Here is a 20,110-nt window from a genome sequence, read left to right on the forward strand (position 1 = left end):
GGATGGATGGATGGATGGATGGATGGATGGATGGATGGATGGATGGATGGATGGATGGATGGATGGTTGGTTGGTTGAATGGATGGTTACATGAACTAATAGTTGTATCATTGGATGGATGGATGAATAAGTATCAAATTTTCCAGACCAGGAAGGAATTTTCCCAGAATTCCCTCTGCTTGCTGCATGCAGCCTCTTCCTCTCGGTGTTCAGCTTCGTGCCGTTCCCTCGTTGCGGATCAGTTCTTTCTTCCTTCCTTCACACGGCTCTTTTCTTTGCTTACTTTACGGACAGAAACTCTGAATTCCCAGAACGTTCCCGTTGCGTTTTCTCGTGTGGGAAAACGGCTTCAGTGAGACCCGGGATACAAACAACCGTCTGGAGGAGCCAATCCCCAGAGAGCACTTCCTGTTCCTCCAGAGCAGGGCGGACATGTTGCCGGAACGGTCCTGAGGGAAAACCCGGACAGGCCAAGATGGGTATCATCTCCTCACTTTAATAAAGCATCTGGATCGTTTATTCTTTCCTCTTTATCCGGTTATTGGTCCACTGCTCATCCTCTCTCATCAGGTGTTGTTCTGTTCCCCTCAAATGATGATAAATGGTAGTTCTATGAGCAGGCAGTGTGTAGTTTGGCGTTTGGCCCCCAGTCGGACCCTTTGACCTGGTTTTGGGAGTCGGATGTCTGAGGAAGGAGACGTTCCGACATGTTGGAGCGAACAGCTGGAATGTGCCGCTCCTGCACCAACCTCTGCACCTCTGGACTCACACAGCTTCACTTTTCCTGTCATCTTTAGGAATATAGATGTGGTGAAAAAGAAAGTACACCCTGACTCAGCTTCAGGATGTTCGCCACCAGTTTCCACACCAATCATTAGTGGGAGATATACCATTGATTCTCCACTGGACAAGCTAGCCAATGCTAATTATAGCACTAATTACCTGATTAATTAGCTAGCTGATGCTAATTATAGACTGGTATCTTGATCATCATCAGTTAGAGCTCCCATATTTAAGCAAAGCCAAGATGGAACAATGTCAGCCTGGAGCTCAGAAAAGCAACTGTTGCTCCCCATCAGTCTGTTCAGGGTTAAAGGTCAAACTATCTAAGCTAACAAACAGCTTCAAATCAGACTCTACAGGTCTCAGCAGGTTAAAGGTCAATGTTCATGACAGGACAAGAGTTGAAGAGGAAACGAAGGACAAGATTTTACTCCACTAATTGAAAAGGATGAATAAATGGTTGGAACCTAATCCAGTGTCCCAATGGCCTAGTCAAAGTTCAGACCTAAACTGAAGCTCAATGGAAGGAAAACTGGGCTAAAACAAGCAGCTGAGAGAGAGAGAGATGGCTTTAACAGCTGCTAGGCGCTGGGGTGTACTTACTTTACTTATTTTATTTTTTTCCAAACTCCACTTTTGCATATTGAATTTACAGAATGAGAGTTAAATAATTTCAGATCCTGCTTGAACACAGTGAGGGGTGTACTTTCTTTTCACCCGATGAAGACGCGTTGCGTTCTTTACCTGACCCCCGGCTGTAAATGTGCAGCCAGGCGGCGGCGCGCCCTTTGAACCCGGTTACCCCGGCGACCCCGGGTCCGGATTCCTGCAGAGGGAGGGTCGTCTCCTCCAGGTGAATGATTAGTCAGGGCGCCGTGACCCCTCGCTCCGGGTTTACACACGGCGAACCGGTTGCCGCCGGCAACACTTCCTCCTCTGTGTTTGTTTTAAAACCTGGAGGAATCAAAGTGTGAAAGTTTTCAGGATAGAAACGGAGGACAGCAGGAACACGGAGCTGCTTGTCTTTACTTGTGTTCAGATGTTCTGGTTGGCTGAGAGTCACCTGCTGGCTCTGACCCCTCAGCTGACCTCACTGGGGCTGGGTCGCCCCCTGCTGGTGGAACCTGGAATCACACCAGAGAAATGATGGATTCAGTGAGAACAAAAACAGGATGTTTGTTTTAATCCAGTGCTTCTCAATTCCAGTCCTCAGGCCTCCCTGCTCTGCATGTTTTAGATGTGCCTCTATTCCAGAACAGCTGATTCAAATGATTGCATGACCATCAACTGCTGCAGAAACCTGATGATCACCCATAGATTCAATCCAGGTGTGTAGCAGAAGGGAAACACCTAAAACATGCAGGGCAGGGGGGCCTGAGGACTGGAATTGAGAAACACTGGTTTTAAATGGTGAACCGGGATTAAATGGGATGAAATGGGATTAAATGACACTATTAATCAGATCGATAGAAAGAAGAAGATAAAAACTGTTTTAGACTTTTTCTGTTCTGGTAGTTTAAAAAATAATTATGGGCATCCATCCATCAGTTTATCCAACATCCATCCATCCATCCATCAGTTTATCCAACATCCATCCATCCATCCATCCATCCATCAGTTTATCCATCCATCCAACATCCATCCATCCATCCATCCATCCATCCAACATCCATCCATCCATCCATCCATCAGTTTATCCAACATCCATCCATCCATCCATCAGTTTATCCAACATCCATCCATCCATATTTTCATAATATTTTTTTCTAATAATTTCCTGCCTGTTAATTTCAGATTATTCCATTATTCTAATCTGTAAATCTCCTCCTGCCTCAGACTCATTTAATCTCAGTAAATCTAATTTAATCATTTACTACCCAGAGCAGTGATGGGCAGCAGGCGGTAACCTGATCAGCTGAACTTCCTGCTGATGACAGAAGTTTGGATATCTGGAGTAAAACCGAGGAGAAACCCTGCAGCTGAGTTTCAATGCGCCAGATTAAACCTGATCAGCTCAGCGCTGCGTGTTTGCGGTCTGCGCCGCAGACGGAAACAAGCAGCCTGTAACGACTTCGTTATCTGCAGCAGCATCAGACAGAAACAGAATCAAAACGCCGCCTTTTATTTCCCTCCTGCAGCGTTCTGGCTCCAATCTGCCAGGCGCTGACAGCTTCATGACGGCGTGTTTGATTTTCCCCAGGTGGGTTTTTGTCAGCAGAGCATCACCTGCTGCTTGCTTCTGGTCATTTGCTCATTTACAGGACAGTTATTTTAATCTGTTATGTTCCTGGTGTTGAAAACTTTTTATACATCAGAGTCAGGGTTTTAAAAAGTGTTGTGGTTAGATTACAAAGGCGGCTGATGGATGTTTGTTTTCATTATAAACAGCAGAGGGCGCCATTTCCCATCTCACCTTTCTATCTCTGTTTCTGCAGCACGTGCAGCAGGATGACGCTCCAGTCTCACCTGAGAGCATTAAAATCACGAGACTGTTTGATCAAGTTTAGCACTTGTTTTAAGTAAATAATTCATTGATGTTGCCCAGTACCATTGGCAGATTATTTCACTGATAAGACATTTTTCACATCATATTTTTCTTTTGTTGTTAATGAAATTATCTGCCAGTGGAACAAAATTTTTATGGCAATATTAAGTAGCTACTGACTTAAAACAAGCTCCTATATTTTAAATAAAGGTTACTTCTAAGTTATCTATGTCTCATTTTTAGTGTAATAAGATATTTGCACTAGAAAATAGACCAAAAATACTTGGTAAGATTTTGTGTTTTTGCAGTGCAGATTTAATTTCCTGCTGTTATTATAAATAAATTCAGGAACCACAACAGAAGTCTGACACTGATGATGTCAGTTTTTAAATCCAGCCTGTGAGAATCAACACTCATCAATCAAAAGGTCTGATTAAATCTTTAACCGTTGAGGTTAAAAAGCAGCAATGGATTGTTGTGATATTTTAATCTTATTGTAATGATTTATTTGCTTGAGTGTTTGGGTTTACATTGAGACGTACATCTTGATCAGAGCGGTTAAAGTAAAACTCTGAGTCTCGCAGGCTGAACACAGATCCAGCAGATCCAGCTCTGGTTGATACTGTAGCTGTTTCTGCGCCGCAGGCGGCGTTTTCCCCGTTGTTAAGGAATGCGTCTCCCAGAGAGTGACAGCCAGGCTGTTGCTGCTTGTCTGAGCAGGAACCCTGCAGGCTCAATCTGCAGCAGACGTTCAGTTGACTGATGGAGCCGAGCTTCAACCAACCAGCAGACGCATTCTCATGCATTAAAAAAACAAAACGTATTGCTTCAAGCTAAATGTCTAGTTAGAAAACTAAATGTTTGACGCCCAACTAAATGTTTCATTTGAAGCCAAATATTTAGATTCAAACTAAGTGTTTAGTTAAGTTCAGACTAAAACTAAACATTCAGTTAGCAAGCTAAATGTTTTTCCTTTAAGCTATTTATTTAGCTAGCAAGCTATATATACTGTATTTCACTTCCAGCTAAATATTTAATTAATCAAATTTCTTTGCTTAAAACAAAATTTTTAGTTAGCAGGCTAAATATTTAGCTTCAAACTAAATGTCAAATAAATTTACAAATAAATGTGGCTTCAAAATAATTTTTCATATGGAGCTACATATTTAATTATGTTGCTAAGAATTGTAAGTGTAATACCAAAACATTGCAAATTTCTTAAACTCTTCCTGGAGTGATTTTTGACTCCTACCTACAGGCAACAGAATATGGATACTATCTAAATGTCTAGCTCTGAGCTAGCTTTGTAAACTAAATATTTAGTTTGAAACTGTGACATTTAAAATAGAATGAAAAACTTATGTGAAAATAGGACATTTAAAAAAGAACGGCCATGTTTTTCCTCTTCTAACAGACTAAATAACCCAAATTGTTGCTGCACTTTTTGACTGAGTAACTTTACAAACGGTATGGAAATCCGTGGCCCGGCAGAACTCAAACCCACTTCTGTGAAGTAAGAAATAATGCAGAATACTACGGCAGACATTTTAGAGCCACCAGACTTTCCAGGAATGTCCTTGGGTTTCTCACGGAGACAATGGAAGCCACATTCCTGAGACATGCCTGAGAACTGCTACCATACTGGGCTGACTGCACTCTGGGCCTGTCCCTAATCATCATTATTGGAGATTTCAGAAGACAGTCAGTACTGTTGGACATATTTTTGGGAAAATTTGGCCAAAATGACACCTGAAACTTTTCATGGAAGTTAAATTTACCAGATGTTGTAACTCAAAGGTTGGATGGTTTTTTTCTCAATGTCTTCCATTTATTGTTTGACTTTCTCTGAGAAAGTTTAACAGTTTATGGCCTGATGTCTAACCGGGGCACATTCATCCCTCAGGCGGAGTGGCCCAGTCAGAACCTGCCCCTGCAGGCCTGATAAGTCTCCATCTGTGGGAAACCAGAACCCTTCCCCTCGGAGCGCGATAACCGTGACCCCGTGACCTCCATTCTGTTAGACAACCCCCCACTCCTCTTTCTCTGGCTGTCGCACACACTCAGTGACACACATTCACTGCTCAGAGATCTGAGAGATGGAAGACGAGATGTCGTTTAAATTAGGGTCTTTCAACGTGATGAGCAAGGCGAGGAGGGGTGCTGCTAAAATGCTCAAATCTGGAGCGGATGGAGGCCAAGCTGCAGCCAGGCTGGTTATTATGGTCTGTTTTACCTAAAATCTACTGCTTAGGATGGGTATATGGGCAAAATTATTGTGCAAAGAAGAATCTCATTATTCTTACATAATGAGATTTTACGAATTTTAGGCTGTCTTATCACTTTAAATCCTAATAATCTGCTGCTGGCCACGCCCCCCACTCAACGTTTACACTCACACAGGAAAATGGCTGCAAACAGATGAGCAATTATACAACCTTTGAAAAGCATTAGTAGAGCCTCCTGTACAAACAACAAGAATGCAGCAAGTTGTTTCTGGATAGTGAGTGAATGACAAAACACTTGTCTCTTCCAGCGGCCATTATACAACACAGACAGTGGTAAAACCAGCTGACCAACCATGGTGGAGCTCCTCTTGGGTTGCTACAACCCAGGGAAATCAGACTGGGCTTGGCTGAGGTTCCTAGGTAACAGTGACTCAACATTTGGGATGTTTTTGAAATATCTCGTTTTCCAGACACTAAAAAAAACATTCAACTTTTTTCCAAAAACCGGCTGTACAAAAACATGCAAAAGGTGAATTTCACATAACAAGTGCCCTTTAAAGTTTTATTTTTTCTGTGTACCCAGAACTTACATTTGGACGTAAAACGAACCTCCAGGTTACTTTCCTAGAACTTAACATTAAAGGAGCCCAACTAAAGTTTACAAAGCAGCTGTGTGAATAACGCTTTAGAATTAATCCAGAAAAATTAAATCAAGGGAAACTAAGTGCGCTAAATGTTCAAAGTTAGCAAAATTTCTAAAGCGCCATCAGCAGATTGGCAGCAGTGGAAATGGTTATGGTTTTTATTGTCTGGGTTGCTGCCAATAATCTGACAATAATCAGACACATTTTTACCTGAAGAAATATTACCTTCTCAGAGCCTGAGTGTTTCTTTCCAAACTTTTCCCATAATTTACAGGCTACTTTCACTAAACGTCCTGATTCTCAAATGTACAGGTTTGTTATTTGAATTTACCAGCTGCCCTCACAGAAACCATGAATTACTTTCCTGAAACATTCAAAGCTAATGTGTCTACCAGAAAGCGCTCTAGTGATTCCTCCTACCCTAAAGGGAAAACCACACCATTTCCTTTGTGTTGATACTCTTCAGTGGAGCAATTCAAGCTTCCTGTTCGTTATTTAAAGCTGTTCTGGTCTTAAATTAGTCACTGAAGTTAAATTTAGAGTGTTTAAAATGAACCCTCTGGGTGTGAAATCGGATATGGGAATCGCAGGGATGTTGGTGCTGCAGTGAGTCAATCGGTCACCTGCTCTCTGATGGACTCATTCCTGGCATTGGGTTGCATCCTTCTGTCTGTTCTTGTGAGGACAGACACACGGCTGGAATTTCATCTCATCTTTAGGATTTCTTAAACATTACCAAAAGTCACTTTTGGTAATGTTTAAGAAATCTAAAGGTTTTTTAGTTTGCTTTGTTTGTAAACAAAGGAAAACAAGTCACATTTTAGCTTTGAATTGGTTAACAAATGCTACATTATCACATTATCACACTTAACAAGACACTTTGATACCATTATACTTCATATTTAACTACGGAGTACTGATCCTGCCAAAATTGGCATTAAATATGGAAATGAATAAATGGCTTCATAAAAAAACTAATGTGAGCAATATTGTATCCAAAAACAGAAAATCAGAACTTTTCCAATTTATTTGATTATACTTTGTGACAATAGATTAAAATATTTTTATAAAATTCAACAGTGTTAATTTAACATGATCACTATTATTTAATGTTCAATCTTGTTTTATTTATTATTTATTTAAAATATTTCCTTATTTAGTGTAATTTTATTTCCTTACTAACCTCTTTACAATCTGTATTTCTTGTTTTTTTACTGTAATTTTTAAAAATGACACATTTATTTTTTTTATTTAATATTTTCTTTTCACACTTTTGTAAAATTTAATAGTAATATTTAACTTTTTTATTTTTTGGATGCGATATTTGACACGTCAAGTACTTTATAAAGCCATTTATTTATCTCTATAGTTGCCAGTTTTGGCATGATCAGCCCTCCGTAGTTACCAACCAACCCTTTCATGCTTTCTGAGGTCTTATTTAGAAAGCTTCTCCCATTCCTTTTTCCTCAGCCTTAAACACACAGTCCCAACTTTTGAACCCTTCAAGCTGTAATTAACAGTGCGACAGCACTTTGAAACAGGAAGTCCTCCAGCCAGCTCTTCTTCATGTCTTAAGGAGACTCTTTATTAGCGCAACGAGAGATGAAAGAAACGTTGAAAACAGCCACACATAATTTCTGACAAACTCCGTAAAGAATGTTCTGCGTTTGATGTCTGGAGATTACATGCGCTAAAAGATGCAGACTGAAGTTGTACAAACATCTTCGGATGTGATTTATGATTCTGCTTAGTTTGTTTTTCTTCCTAAACTGCAATTTCTGCTGACAAGCAAACCTTTTGCTAAATACTTTTGCCAAGTGTGTTTGGCCTCCCGTGCTTGGTTGGCTACATTTCCTTCCAACGGCTCATTGGAAATTGGTAAAGTTTCTAGTTTATTTTAAACTTCAAGACATCTTGATTAAATGTACGATAACCAGAAGAAAGAAGGGAATCGCCATCCAGAGTTTACAGTAATCTTTAAATGAGGCTTGAAATTGGTTCTCTACTGAAATGCATTGTTGAAGGTTAACTCGAGAAAGTCCTTTTGCCTCCTGGAGTTGTCATTATGTCCACAGTTGTAATCAAATTGTCCCGTTTTGGCAGTTTTACAATGAGTGATTGGTTGTTTTGAAGGGTTGCATCCTTCTCGCCCCGAGGGGAAACTGAGATCATTCTCCAGACAGACAACACAAAAACCTTCTGCTTTTCTGTCTAAATCAGAAATTCAGGGACTTTCTGTAAGGCGCTACAAAAAAAACACATTCCTTCACAATTAAATATTTAACATAATTATCTAATCCAACAAAAACACAATTCTTGCAGACGCAAAACAAAGACTTAGAGTTGTCAACCTGACATTAAAACACCTGCATAAGAGACAACCGTTGACTGCTTTTCAATCAATGACTTTAAACCTTTGTTTCTCTTAAAGCCCACTACTCTGACGGAAAAGACAGACTTCTGCTTTTATCACCCAGAGGCCATTAGTGGCTGTGGAGGGTCTCTGTCAAACAGACCTACAGGCTGCATAAGAGACCAGTTTGGGCAGGAAGGTGAATCCTGGATTATTGAGGAGTTTCTGAAACAATCAACTTAAAGAATAATTGTGACACGTTTCTCTTCAACAGGCTTTACGGTAATCCTTCAACCATAAACGACCAAAAGCTCACCAAACTTTCTTTGGACTTTTGGCAGAACCATTTTAAAGATATTACCATGTAAGAATGGAACTTAGAGATCATCATAAAGTGCCAGTGCTATGAAAAACAATCTACCTTTCACAGATTTGTCCGTTTTAAAGCATAATTGAAACTCCAAATCAAATTTTTATTGCAGAAAAACTGTATAAATTGGTACTTATGGGGGCTGTCTTAATGTTTTTATACAATTTGTGTCATTTTAATATAAAATTTGTTTAATTCAGCAAAATTTTTACCTAAAGCCATCAGTGTGCTTCATTATGGTCTCACATTTACCAAGAAATCATCCTGATGATTCCCCAAAACTGTTGGGCAAATATAGTTTAGATTAATGCAAAATGGACTTAATGGAAGATGTGCGTCCAGCTGTATGTGGTGTTAAACTTGGAGTGCATTCACACCAGCCCCGTTTAGTCCACTTCAATCCAGCTCTAGTTTGCTTGCCTAGAAAGTTTGGCTTGTTTCGTTTGGGGAGGTATGAACTCTGGTCCGCCTACAAAACTTGGTGTTGGTTAGTTTGAAGTGAACTCTGACACGGATGTGAACGCCAAGTAGATCGGAGACCGCTCCAAAAGCAGGAAGTGGACTACAGCGCAGGGCATTCTGGGTAAATACAACCAAAACAAACATGCTAGGCTAGCGTTAGCGGGAGAAATGGCTCGTGGCTATTAGCCACAGAAAAAGAGAAATCCGACAACCGCCTAAATCTGATGCCACTCCAATTTTGTTTACATATTGTGAAGAAGGAGGTTGCATTCAGTGTCTTCAGAGGTTTTCATGTTGTTTCCTTCAGTGGTTCTTGGTGCAGCGCCCCAACAGGCCAGGAGGGGAACAGGATGCTCAAAGGTTTTGGTTGGTTTGACTCAGAGCAGAGAGAAAGAACCACAGCAGCTGAAAATGTAACAAATGTGGCAGTTTGGGCGCCCAATTAAACCAGGTCTGCCAAACTTAATCTCTAAGGATCATGACTTTCTACACTGCAAAAAGTTAATGCTGTTGTTCAGAAATCAGTTATTTTAAAACATCTTCTTGTATGTTTGTTCATTGAGTCCCGGTTCTGTTGTTTTGACAGTTATTTGCAGCCTGATTCTGTTCTTCAGCTGAGTTTCTGGGACATTGTTGTCTGTTCTCAGACTCTCCTCACAGTTTATAATGTAATAACTTTGGTTGAAAACCTGAATCACCCTTAGCCTATATCTATAGTTTTCTAATTAACATAACTTAACAAAGACGGGAACAAATTGCCCGTCTCTGAAAGCATCAGTATTGTAACCTGAAAAGACAGGCTGCTGTAACTCTGAGGTATCACTCAGCAGGAGAGATCGCTTTTCACTGCTGCCACAAAAGGAGGAGGAGTTAGCAACATAAATATTACTAAGGCAGCCAATACGGCGCACACCTCCTCCTCTGCATTCCTCTGAATGGATGCCCTCGTCTTCACTTGTGCTGGAGTGTGTGTGGTGACAGAGCAGAGGGAAGGAGTGTGTGAGGACTGCGTGGACATGTCATAGTTCCCTCTGGAAGGCTGATTCATCCGGTTCATTGGACACCACAATGAGGAGCTGGTTTAAGGTTTTGCCCCTTCTGACCCTGTGGGTGGTCTACTCCGAGGCTTGGTTCTGGTCCTGGAGTGAGACCGGCACAACGTTGGCGCCCGGGTTAGAACTGGAGGGTTCTGGCATTGCGACAGGTAGCGGAGAGCCTCTATCTGAGAGCAGCACCACAGCTGGAGCAGAGATCATTGATGAAGGACACGTGCTCCAAACAGTTGGGCAGACTTGGGATGAGACCACTGAAGGTCCTCGAGTGACGACTGTAGTTCCTTCAACGCCACCAGAGAGGGGGCGTGGAGTGGGACAAACCACCGCAGGGACAACATCACGCAGGACTAAACCCGGTAATGACATCTTCTCATGCAGAATCTGATTGTTTAGGGTTTTAGATCCAAAATCTGGCTCCAGACCAGTTCTTCTAACAGGAACTGAGGTAATACCCATGACACTGTTACTGGAGGCAGTTTGAAATCTCAAAACCAGAAGTTTCCTAAGGAAGATTCACTAGGAATGTTCAGCAATTTAGTCTTGAGTCCTTCTTCTCCTCTTGAAACCCCAAAACAAAGAAAACAGACTCTTTTGGTGAAAACATTTTACAGACCGACTTCGACTTCATTTTAGCCTCTAGTAACAAGTCAGCATCCATTAACCCACCAGACGTTTTCCTCAACAGAAGCAACTCATATCACACAACCAGAGATACACAGCAGGCACCGATGTATCCACCACAGCTGCTCAGCATGAAACGTCCAGTCAAGAGTTCGCTTTAGTGCTTCTCCAGCTAAACAGAAACAAAACTGAGGTTATTATATTTGGATCTAGAGTCAGCCCATCTTCAGTTACTACAGCTAGAAACTAGAGATCAGACCCAAAATCTGACCTGAACATTCAGAGCCACATAAAGATGGTTCCAAAGTCGGTCTCCTATCACCTGAAAAACATTTCAAGAGGACTAATGTCTCGTTAGTTTTGTTTACATATTGTGAAGAAGGAGGTTGAAACATTAGAGAAACTCATCCAGGCGTTTATGTTTAATGGCATTAATTACTGCAACAGTATTTTCACCGCTGAGAAAATACACTTTAAAACATCGACCAACATATTTGATGTATATTTGCTTGATAAGTTTGCTTGTTGGTGACTGAATGATGTTTTTATGATGTGAAGCACTTTGAACTGCCTTGTTGCTCATTTGCTATGCTAATAAACTTGACTTAGCTCCAACTCCACATGTTTCAGATGCTGCTCAACCATCAATAGGGGAACAACAGCTTAGCCAGGCAGTCGTAGGTGTTGAGGCACCAGCAGAATCCTCAACTGCAACTCATTCCTCACAATGCTTGAAGCTAGATTCCCCTCTACCTTTCTGCTCCTCCATGATGGGGGAAAACTTTACGGTGCCCAATTACTTCAACCACAGCAGCCTGGGGGAAGTCCGGGCGCTCCTGGAAGAGTGGGCGCCGCTGCTGCGGTCGCGCTGCCACCACGCCATGGAGTGGTTTCTCTGCCTCCTCTTGGTGCCGGAGTGTGGCCCGGCAGCCGCGCCACCCGCGTTGCCTTGCCGGCGTTTCTGCGAAGTGTTGCGGGACAGTTGCTGGGTGCTCCTGGATGAGGGTCGCCTCCCTGTGGAGTGCCAGGCTCTGCCAGATGAGGAGGATGATGGGTTTCAGTGCTTGTCAGTTTGTAACCAGAAAGGTAACCACTGGCTCAAAATGAACATTATGTTTGGGTTCATTTTGAACTGGTTTGAGAATCCTCTTCTTCCCAGTACCTCATCCCCACCCTGAGATATTAACAGCGTCAACATTTGATGAATTAACCTTTGGGATATTCTGGCTGCAGCCTAACAAGTTTGGATCCCAACTACTTTTGTTGCATGTTTATGTTTTTCTCCGATGTGCTTGTGATTTCCTCAACATGCCGCAAAAATCTAATCTGTCTCAACTTTAACACATTTAATGCTTTAAGGAAGCATATGTTGGTGTTCGCTTCTAGATTAGGGTTTTCTGGTTTGTTGCAGCCATATGGTGGTTAAACAACACAACCACATCATTCATATGTCATTTCACACAAGAAGCAGCAAAACCTGAAGCTGCTTTTGCAATTTTTGTTTAGCACTTTTGCTAACTTTGAAAGCATTTAGCACACTTAGCTCCTCCTAAACTAATGTTTCCAGCTGTTTTGTAAACTTTCAGTTGAATTAAATTAGACGTTTGTTGTTTTGGTTATCGACTGTTAAGCATTCTTCAATTAACTATTAGACATTTAAATTAGTGTTTTGAAATGATCAATCAGATTAATCGTTAACCTGGAGAACACAGACTCAAAAAAGGCAACATACTCAGAGCAGTATTTAAGCCAAAACTGTTCAAACAATATATACAATTTGCATTTAATACTAAAAAACCCTTTTTGTCTGCAAAGAGTCTCCTATTTATCACCTTTTGCTATCCAATTATTAATCAATTAATAAAAAAAAGTAATCTCCAGTTCAGCCTTAAACTGTAGATGTTAAGTCAAACAAGCTTTCACTAATAAAATGCTATATTATTGCATTTTTGGGAATAAAATTGTCTTACTTAAAAAAGGAATTTAATTAAATAAATGTTTGTGTATTTTTAATATTTTGAAAAATAAGCTTTATTGGGATTTTTGTAATCGGACTAATAGGCAAAATAATCAACAGAATAATCGATTACTAAAATTATTTGTTCAGAATATTGACCACTTTGGATTTTTTTGACAGGTTAGCTTTATATGTTAGAACCTGGTAAAGGGTACAAAGTTAGAATGGATTTGTTGTGTTGAACCCTGAATTTCCCCAAATTACCAAACCTTGACACATTTTCCTGCGTACCAGGGATGAAATGTCAAGAACCAGCTGTAATCCAGATTAACAGCTTCTTTTTTCTGCTGCATTTCTGGATGAAAACATCATAAAGTAGCAGATAGGATCAGATCAGTCATATAATCCCCAATATTACCATGTTTCTCATGAGTACGGAGAGACTGGCTCAGTTGTTTAGTCCATAAGTGATTAATGTGAGAGGATCCATGGTTTTATAGTTTTGTGTCAAACTATAAAACCATACTTTGACACTTCCGACTTTATGTGGGAAGTCGGTTCTTGCTCTGCCTATCTTCCATATCAGCGGGAACTGAAGATGGTCTTTTTACAGCAGTGTTATCTTTTAGACACCAAGCTTCACTGACAGCTATGAGTGGACATCGTGTTTCTGGTCCCATGACCACCAGAGATGTCAGCTTCAAGACATATTTGAGTTGGTGTGAAAGAGTTTCAGGAAGGAAAGAGATTAAGAATCACAAAACTGCAGAGATTGGCAGCTCATGTTCTGTTAGCAGCAGGCTAACATGTTCTGTTACATGTTAGCCTGCTGCTTTTAGTCACTGTGGATCAAACCAAGTGTTTTACAGCTAAAATCATTTAGAAATAAACACTAAACACTCAGGGTTAGCTAACGTTAATGTGCTACACAAACAATACTTTCACAGAAAGCTAATGGCAGTTGTGGATTCTGCTAGCTAAAAAGTTAGCTATGCTAACCCTTAAACATTATCCTACACATTTGTTCTGTTAATGTCAACAAGCTACACCAACAGTATTTTACAGAAGCTAATGTTAAAGCGCTAACTTCATTTGAAATTATATCTGCCATTGAAAGACTGGAGCTACAGTATAATTTACACCTTCTAATTTACATACTTTGTAATGTCCTTAGATATTAAATATTGTATCCATGTTTAGAACAAGTTTTATTTTGTTCCTGTATGTTTCTTCTTTCAAATAAAAGTTACGGGGAGGAAAAAAGCGAAAGAACGCGAGAAGAAGAAACAGGATTGCTACATAAAAAAATGAGAATGTCAAAATGAGCGTCTAGCTACTTAAAGTATTCGTAACAGTCGATGACCAAAACTTCAACTCAGATGTTGAACTTTATTCAACTGAAAGTTGAAATGGGCAACAAAATTTGTGCTTTACAATTTATCAGGAAAAGTTAATTTGTGGGACGCCAGGTGAGGAAAACGTTTTCAAAGTTAGCAAAAGTGCTGCAGTGATAAGCTAAAACTTTAGCTCTGCTATTAGCCGATTAGCACACCACTTTGTGCGAGTTTTGATTTGGTGTTGGATGGTCAAATTAAAACTAATGTGTCTAGGAAACAGTCACTGCAGGAAGAGTTGCATCCTTTCCTAATTTTAAGTTTTAACAACTGATCCAACGCTTACATGGATTTTAAAACTGTTTTCATTTTTTATTTATTAAACAAAATGGAGTTTGTCGAATGTCCTTCAGCAGCAGTAACTTCCAGCAAAGGTTTTCTACCGGACTTCATTTGTATCTTATGTCATGGTGAATTACTTTTTCAGCCATTCTGTTGTAAATTAGAGCTTTTCCTCCTCATCTTTGTTGACTGGAGTCTCACTTGAGGTTAGATTGAGGAATCTAAAGAATCTGTGTAAAACTCCAGAACTAAAACAGGCTGCATTTGATGGTATTTCTTGTTGAATTATTATTTTTACCTAAGTTGTCTATTTACTCTAAATCCTTCAGCTAAACCTAAAGTGCATTCACAGCAGCCTGGTTTAATCCACTTTAATCCAACTCCAGTTCGTTTGTGTAGAAAGTCTGGTTCGTTTAGGGAGGTGTGAACACATAATCGGACCAAAAAATCAAACTCTGGTCCGCCTAAAAACTTTGGTCTTGGTTCAGTTAAAGTGAACTCTGCTTCATTTTGAATGCATTGTGTGAATGCCAAGCGGACCAGAGACTGATCCAAAAGCAGGAAGTGAACTACAGTGCAGGGCATTCTGGGTAATTACAACCAAAATAAACATGTTAGCCTAGCGTTAGTAGCAGAAATGGCTCATGATCTTGAGCCAAAGACAAAAGAGAAATCCTCCAAACGCTAAAATCTGACACCACTCCATTTTTGTTTACATTTCGTAAAGAAGTGTAAACAAAAATGGGCTTTGTTTCATTTTATTCAGTGGTTCTTGGTGCAGCGCCCCCACAGGTGAGGAGGGGAACAGGTTTTTCAAAGGGTTTGGTTGGTTTGACCCAGTGCATTGAGAAAGAACCACAGCAGCTGGAAATGTAACAAATGCTTCAACTTTGGCCCCCAGTTGAAGAGAGTCTACCGAACTGTGAGCTGGGAGAAAACCTTAATAAACCGTTAATCCAAAGAGGAGGTGCGCGTGATTTTTGTTAACTGTGGGAGGTTCTGAAGCGTCTAACCTCTGAGGAATATTAAGCTATTTTACTTGGATTTCAGTAAAAACTGAAGAAAATCTGCTACAATAGTTTGTTAATCTTTCCCTCTCACCCTTTGTTATTAGTCTCATGACTCCTTCATGGTGTCCGCCTGCTGAGGCGTTGCCTGACCTTCCATCTTCATCCTGATTATGACGATCCGTTTCTCTCCTGGCCGGCTTGCCGAGCCGTGACCAGGAACCGTGTATTTTCAGGATACTGTGAGGCAGTCGTGGACTTTTCAGTGCGACTCCCATCAGGCGTGATCCCATCACCGTCGGGGATCAGGATTGTTAGGGCTCAACAACTCCTTTAATTATGTTTTTCCATGGTTACCGGCCTCTTCCTTGAAAGATGAGCAGTCATTCATATCAGGGTCTAAAGGTCAACTGCAATTTATCCCAGAGGGTTTGAGACGATGTCCTGAGGGGGAAACCATCCTTAATTGACATATTCGGGTTGCGTCTATAGTCTTTGTTTCATATGTTTTTAGTGATCCGACTGATTAGTTGCATGATGGTTCGTCTGAGTTGAGTAGTTCATGGTGGTTCTTGGCAGGGATTCACTCTGACTTGGCTCTCGTTGAGTTTCCAATTATATCCAGCATTTTCACTTTTAACTTCAAAACTACATATATTTAAGGAAATACATGGATTATAGGAAAAATTTTTAGAAGTAGATTCTCCTTTCTACATGTAGATCCAACTTTTGTTTTCTTTTTTGATTTGACAAATGTATTGAAATGACATTAAATGGACTGGGAAGTTTTGCTGTATGTAGTTTAGAGAACTACATACTAGAGATGTGATTATGGCTGAAATGATTAATCGGATTAAATGTGATTAATCGATTAATGAAATAACCGTCAACTAATGTAGTAATCGATTAATCATTAACTCGAGTTTACAGAAAAAGAGCAATTTGCTGAGAGAACAACAGTAAGAACAGGAACTAATCTAAAACTACAAAAAAAGTTTTACATTTTGATGTAAGATTAAAAAAATCTTTGTATGCACAACCATTCATAATAAAACACTAATATGACGAGAATAGTTATACCACTAATAATACAATTATTCTTGCATTGTTAGTGTGTCTCATATTCTCATTATGAGAATAAAGTTGTGCGACAATAAACTCAATAAAATGCAAGAATAAACTCATAATATTGTGGAAATAGTCATAATTGGAGACAAAGTTATAATACAAGAGTAAAGTAATAATTCATGAATGAAGATTGTAATAATACCAGAGTAATGTCGTAATATAAGAATGAAGTGGTAATGCTATAACTTCTGCACAAAAAATAATGAAATAAAAAGAGAAACATTGTGGATCTTGTGAATCTATACTTCGGTATTGGTTTTACAAATAGGACATAATCTTTCAACATGGATTTTTTTCTGTTTTTGGTGAAAAGATCAGAATTGAACCGCTCAGATTGCCTTTAAAAAGTCGGATATGTGTCGGACTTGAATGTTTGAACGTAACGTTAAGCTCTTAAATAAAACACTGAGGTCTTTTCTCCTGCCAGCCGGCCGAAATCCCGCTAGCTTACCACCAGACCTGATTTCCCAAAGCGGCGCACATGGTGTCCCAACGTATGGGCCGCTTCGCCGACGGGACATCGCGACCAGCGGCGCCCCGTGCTGGAATGCCGCTTAGAGACAAAGAGCTGCTTTCCTGGTTGGTAGGCGGCCAGCCTGACAAGACAAACTGTCACCATAAACCCAGCAGCTCCTTTCATCAGCAGCTCTTTTATTTTTGGTGCTCAACTGACCTTGAAGCTGCCATTGTTCGACAGCGGCCATTATGGGGACCTGAATTCAGATTGCACTTAAAATGCTAATGATGAAAGCTTTTGTGTCGCTAGCGGTTTTGCACGCTCAGCGCACCAGATTCTGTTGCAAATTCTTGTGCAAACTGGTCGAAATTTTCTAATTGCAGCATCTGGAAAATTTACGAGAATTACAGATTCATGGAAACATTTCGTCTCTTTTTGCCAGCCTGCATGTAAAAGGAGAGCACATCTGTTCTGTAGGAGCGATGCTGCCTCTAATGACAGGTTTAGAAAGTTTCCAACAAGATGCAAATATGATGTTTTGGTAGAAGTATTAAAGTTAATTACAAGTGTGAACTGTAGAAGAAAGAGTCGGGAGAGAGGAGACAGGAATCCTCTGGATTACCCAAAGCATGAAAAGTTTTGGATGTTCTGCGTTTTTGACGAAGCGCTGCGTTTAAGAGCCGAACTACAATCAGTTTTTGCAGTTTTCCAAACGTCTGTCATGAATGAGCTCATGGGAAGCCGGGCTGAGACGTGTGAGGACGTGTGGGACTCTGCAGGTCTCCCATTCTGAGTTTATCTAAGCAAACATCTGCTCTGCTCGCTGCAAATGACTGTTTATCGTTGGCTGCCATTCATGCAGCAGGCGAGGTGTACCTGAATGCCTCTTAACCTGGACTGCATTCGAACAACTCAAGTGGATATTTTTACAAGGCGTTTGTCAAGATGAGATGTTGATAATTAGCAATATGGCGTATCAGCAAGCCAGCACCAAAGCTGCATCCACCAACTCTTGGTTGATCTTGTAATTACTTCATTTTCTGCTTCTCTATTTACATTTTCATTTTTCCTATGTTTAGTTGTTGAATTAAAATAAATGTATTTCAGATTTCAGTAGAAGTGTAAAAATATCACCATTTCTAAAACATAAATATACAACATGATCTGATTAGGCTCTCGAGTCATGATGATAAAATTCTGATAAGAAATAATACATTTAATGTCAGTGGTCGTTAAAAACACAAAACAGAGAAAACTGTGGCTTGGCTTCTGCACATTTACAGTTTGGTGGAAGATTTAAACATGAATACACCAGTTTAGTCCATCAGTGCCGTGAACCTCCAGCTATTCGTGGATTTCTCTGTGGAATTTAACTCCAAATTAAATTCCACAGAATTCGAAAATTTGTCTTGACAGATTTTTTCATAGCACAATTTTAAAATATTCTTGTATTATTTAGGGAATATTATAAATTTACTGTCATACGACTTAATTCTTGTGTCATGACTTTTTCCAGATAATATAACTGTTATATTACTAGAATAAAGTCATACTAATACAATAAGTTGTACAACTTTATTGTCATACAACTTCGTTATATTTTTCTACGTTTTTTGGTAATATTAAAAATTCAATATTATAATATACTTATAGTTGTACAACTTTATTATTTCGACTTTTTTCAGTTAATTTTACAACTTTATATTATTTAGATAATATAATTACTGTTGTACAACATTTCTCGTATTTTTCCGACTCTCATAATGTGACTTTATTTTCTTAGCCTGGCCCTAATGCGCCAGGATGATTTTTAAGGTCACGGCGATATTTATAAAGCTTAAACCTACTGGGACAAAGAATGCTGGACAGTGACCAAAGACTTTCTTCCACCATTAATGGCGACCACGATGGTAAAAACGTCTCCATAGCTCTCTGTTTCAGATCTGCAGCATGTTTTCCAGTGCGACAAGATGAATTTATTGTAATGTTTTTTACTGTATTTAAATCGGGATGCAGTACAATCATCTCCCTCAGCAGCCAAACATGGAGCGGAGAACATCTGCGTAGCGGGAAGGATTTTTATCGCCGTCCTGACTGGCCTCTCTGTCAGCTCCGACTCAAATCAAAGCGTCTTTATTCCTCTGACAGATCGCAGCTGATGTTTACGGTTTCACAGCAGAGAGGAAGATCCGGGCTCCAGCTGAGCGTTTTACGTCTGAACAAAGCCAACAGCCGAGCCGCCAAACTCCTGCTCTGGTGGCTGCGGGGCGGCTTTGAACGCAGCGACACAGATACTTATTTCCCTCCAGGTGGTGAAACCGAAACACGTCTTCAAAGCTCCAAAAATACGTCACACGAGAGCCGAAAACGGTCCGAAAACAGTCATTTCTCTGCTTTTCCTCTCAGTACGGGAAAAACGTCCTTTAGAAGAAAGGAGAACAGTTTATTCAGCAGTTTCATGAGTCGGGAATGGCTCTTAGAGTCCAGGTGTAAAAGAATAAATAGTGGATATTTATCATGAATAAATATCCACTTTGAACAGGGGTGTTCAAAGTGCGGTCTGTGGACTGTTTGTGGCCCCTGAATTAGTTTTGTGTGGCCCACATGGTACAAATTGGGCCCTTTCTGTAATTTTTTTAGAGTGAGATTTTCTGTGGAAAGTTTATCTTCTTAACCAGAGTTAGAATTTAGTTGGCCTTTTGTTTTTGGTCTTGTCTTTATTTTTATCTCAAAAGTCATGCCACAAACATGTAGCGAGTTTCTACCTAAAAACAGACTTCTGGCAAACCCACCCATTACATTTAAATACAGAAACGTTTGAAGTAGAAAATAAACTTTTTCGTGTTTTGTTACGTTGCACTCGCAAACAGAAGTGAAATCCAGTTTC

The 20,110-nt window shown here is 40.1% G+C and overlaps 1 protein-coding gene across 2 annotated transcripts in view; it reads left to right on the forward strand.

Annotated features, from left to right (window-relative positions):
• The window catches only part of col18a1a (collagen type XVIII alpha 1 chain a), a 73,469-nt gene that overhangs the window by 24,266 nt on the left and 29,093 nt on the right, over positions 1-20,110 (forward strand). Inside the window, exon 1 of one of the 2 annotated variants that reach the window (XM_032567896.1) lies at positions 10,391-10,733. The exons of the other annotated variant lie outside the window; for it this stretch is intronic. Within the exon in view, the coding sequence (XP_032423787.1) occupies positions 10,391-10,733 (343 nt within the window). Of the gene's footprint in view, positions 1-10,390; positions 10,734-20,110 lie in introns of those variants that run through there. 2 annotated transcript variants of the gene reach the window in all.

Source organism: Xiphophorus hellerii, chromosome 7, assembly GCF_003331165.1.
Source record: "Xiphophorus hellerii strain 12219 chromosome 7, Xiphophorus_hellerii-4.1, whole genome shotgun sequence".
Taxonomy (NCBI): Eukaryota; Metazoa; Chordata; class Actinopteri; order Cyprinodontiformes; family Poeciliidae; genus Xiphophorus; species Xiphophorus hellerii.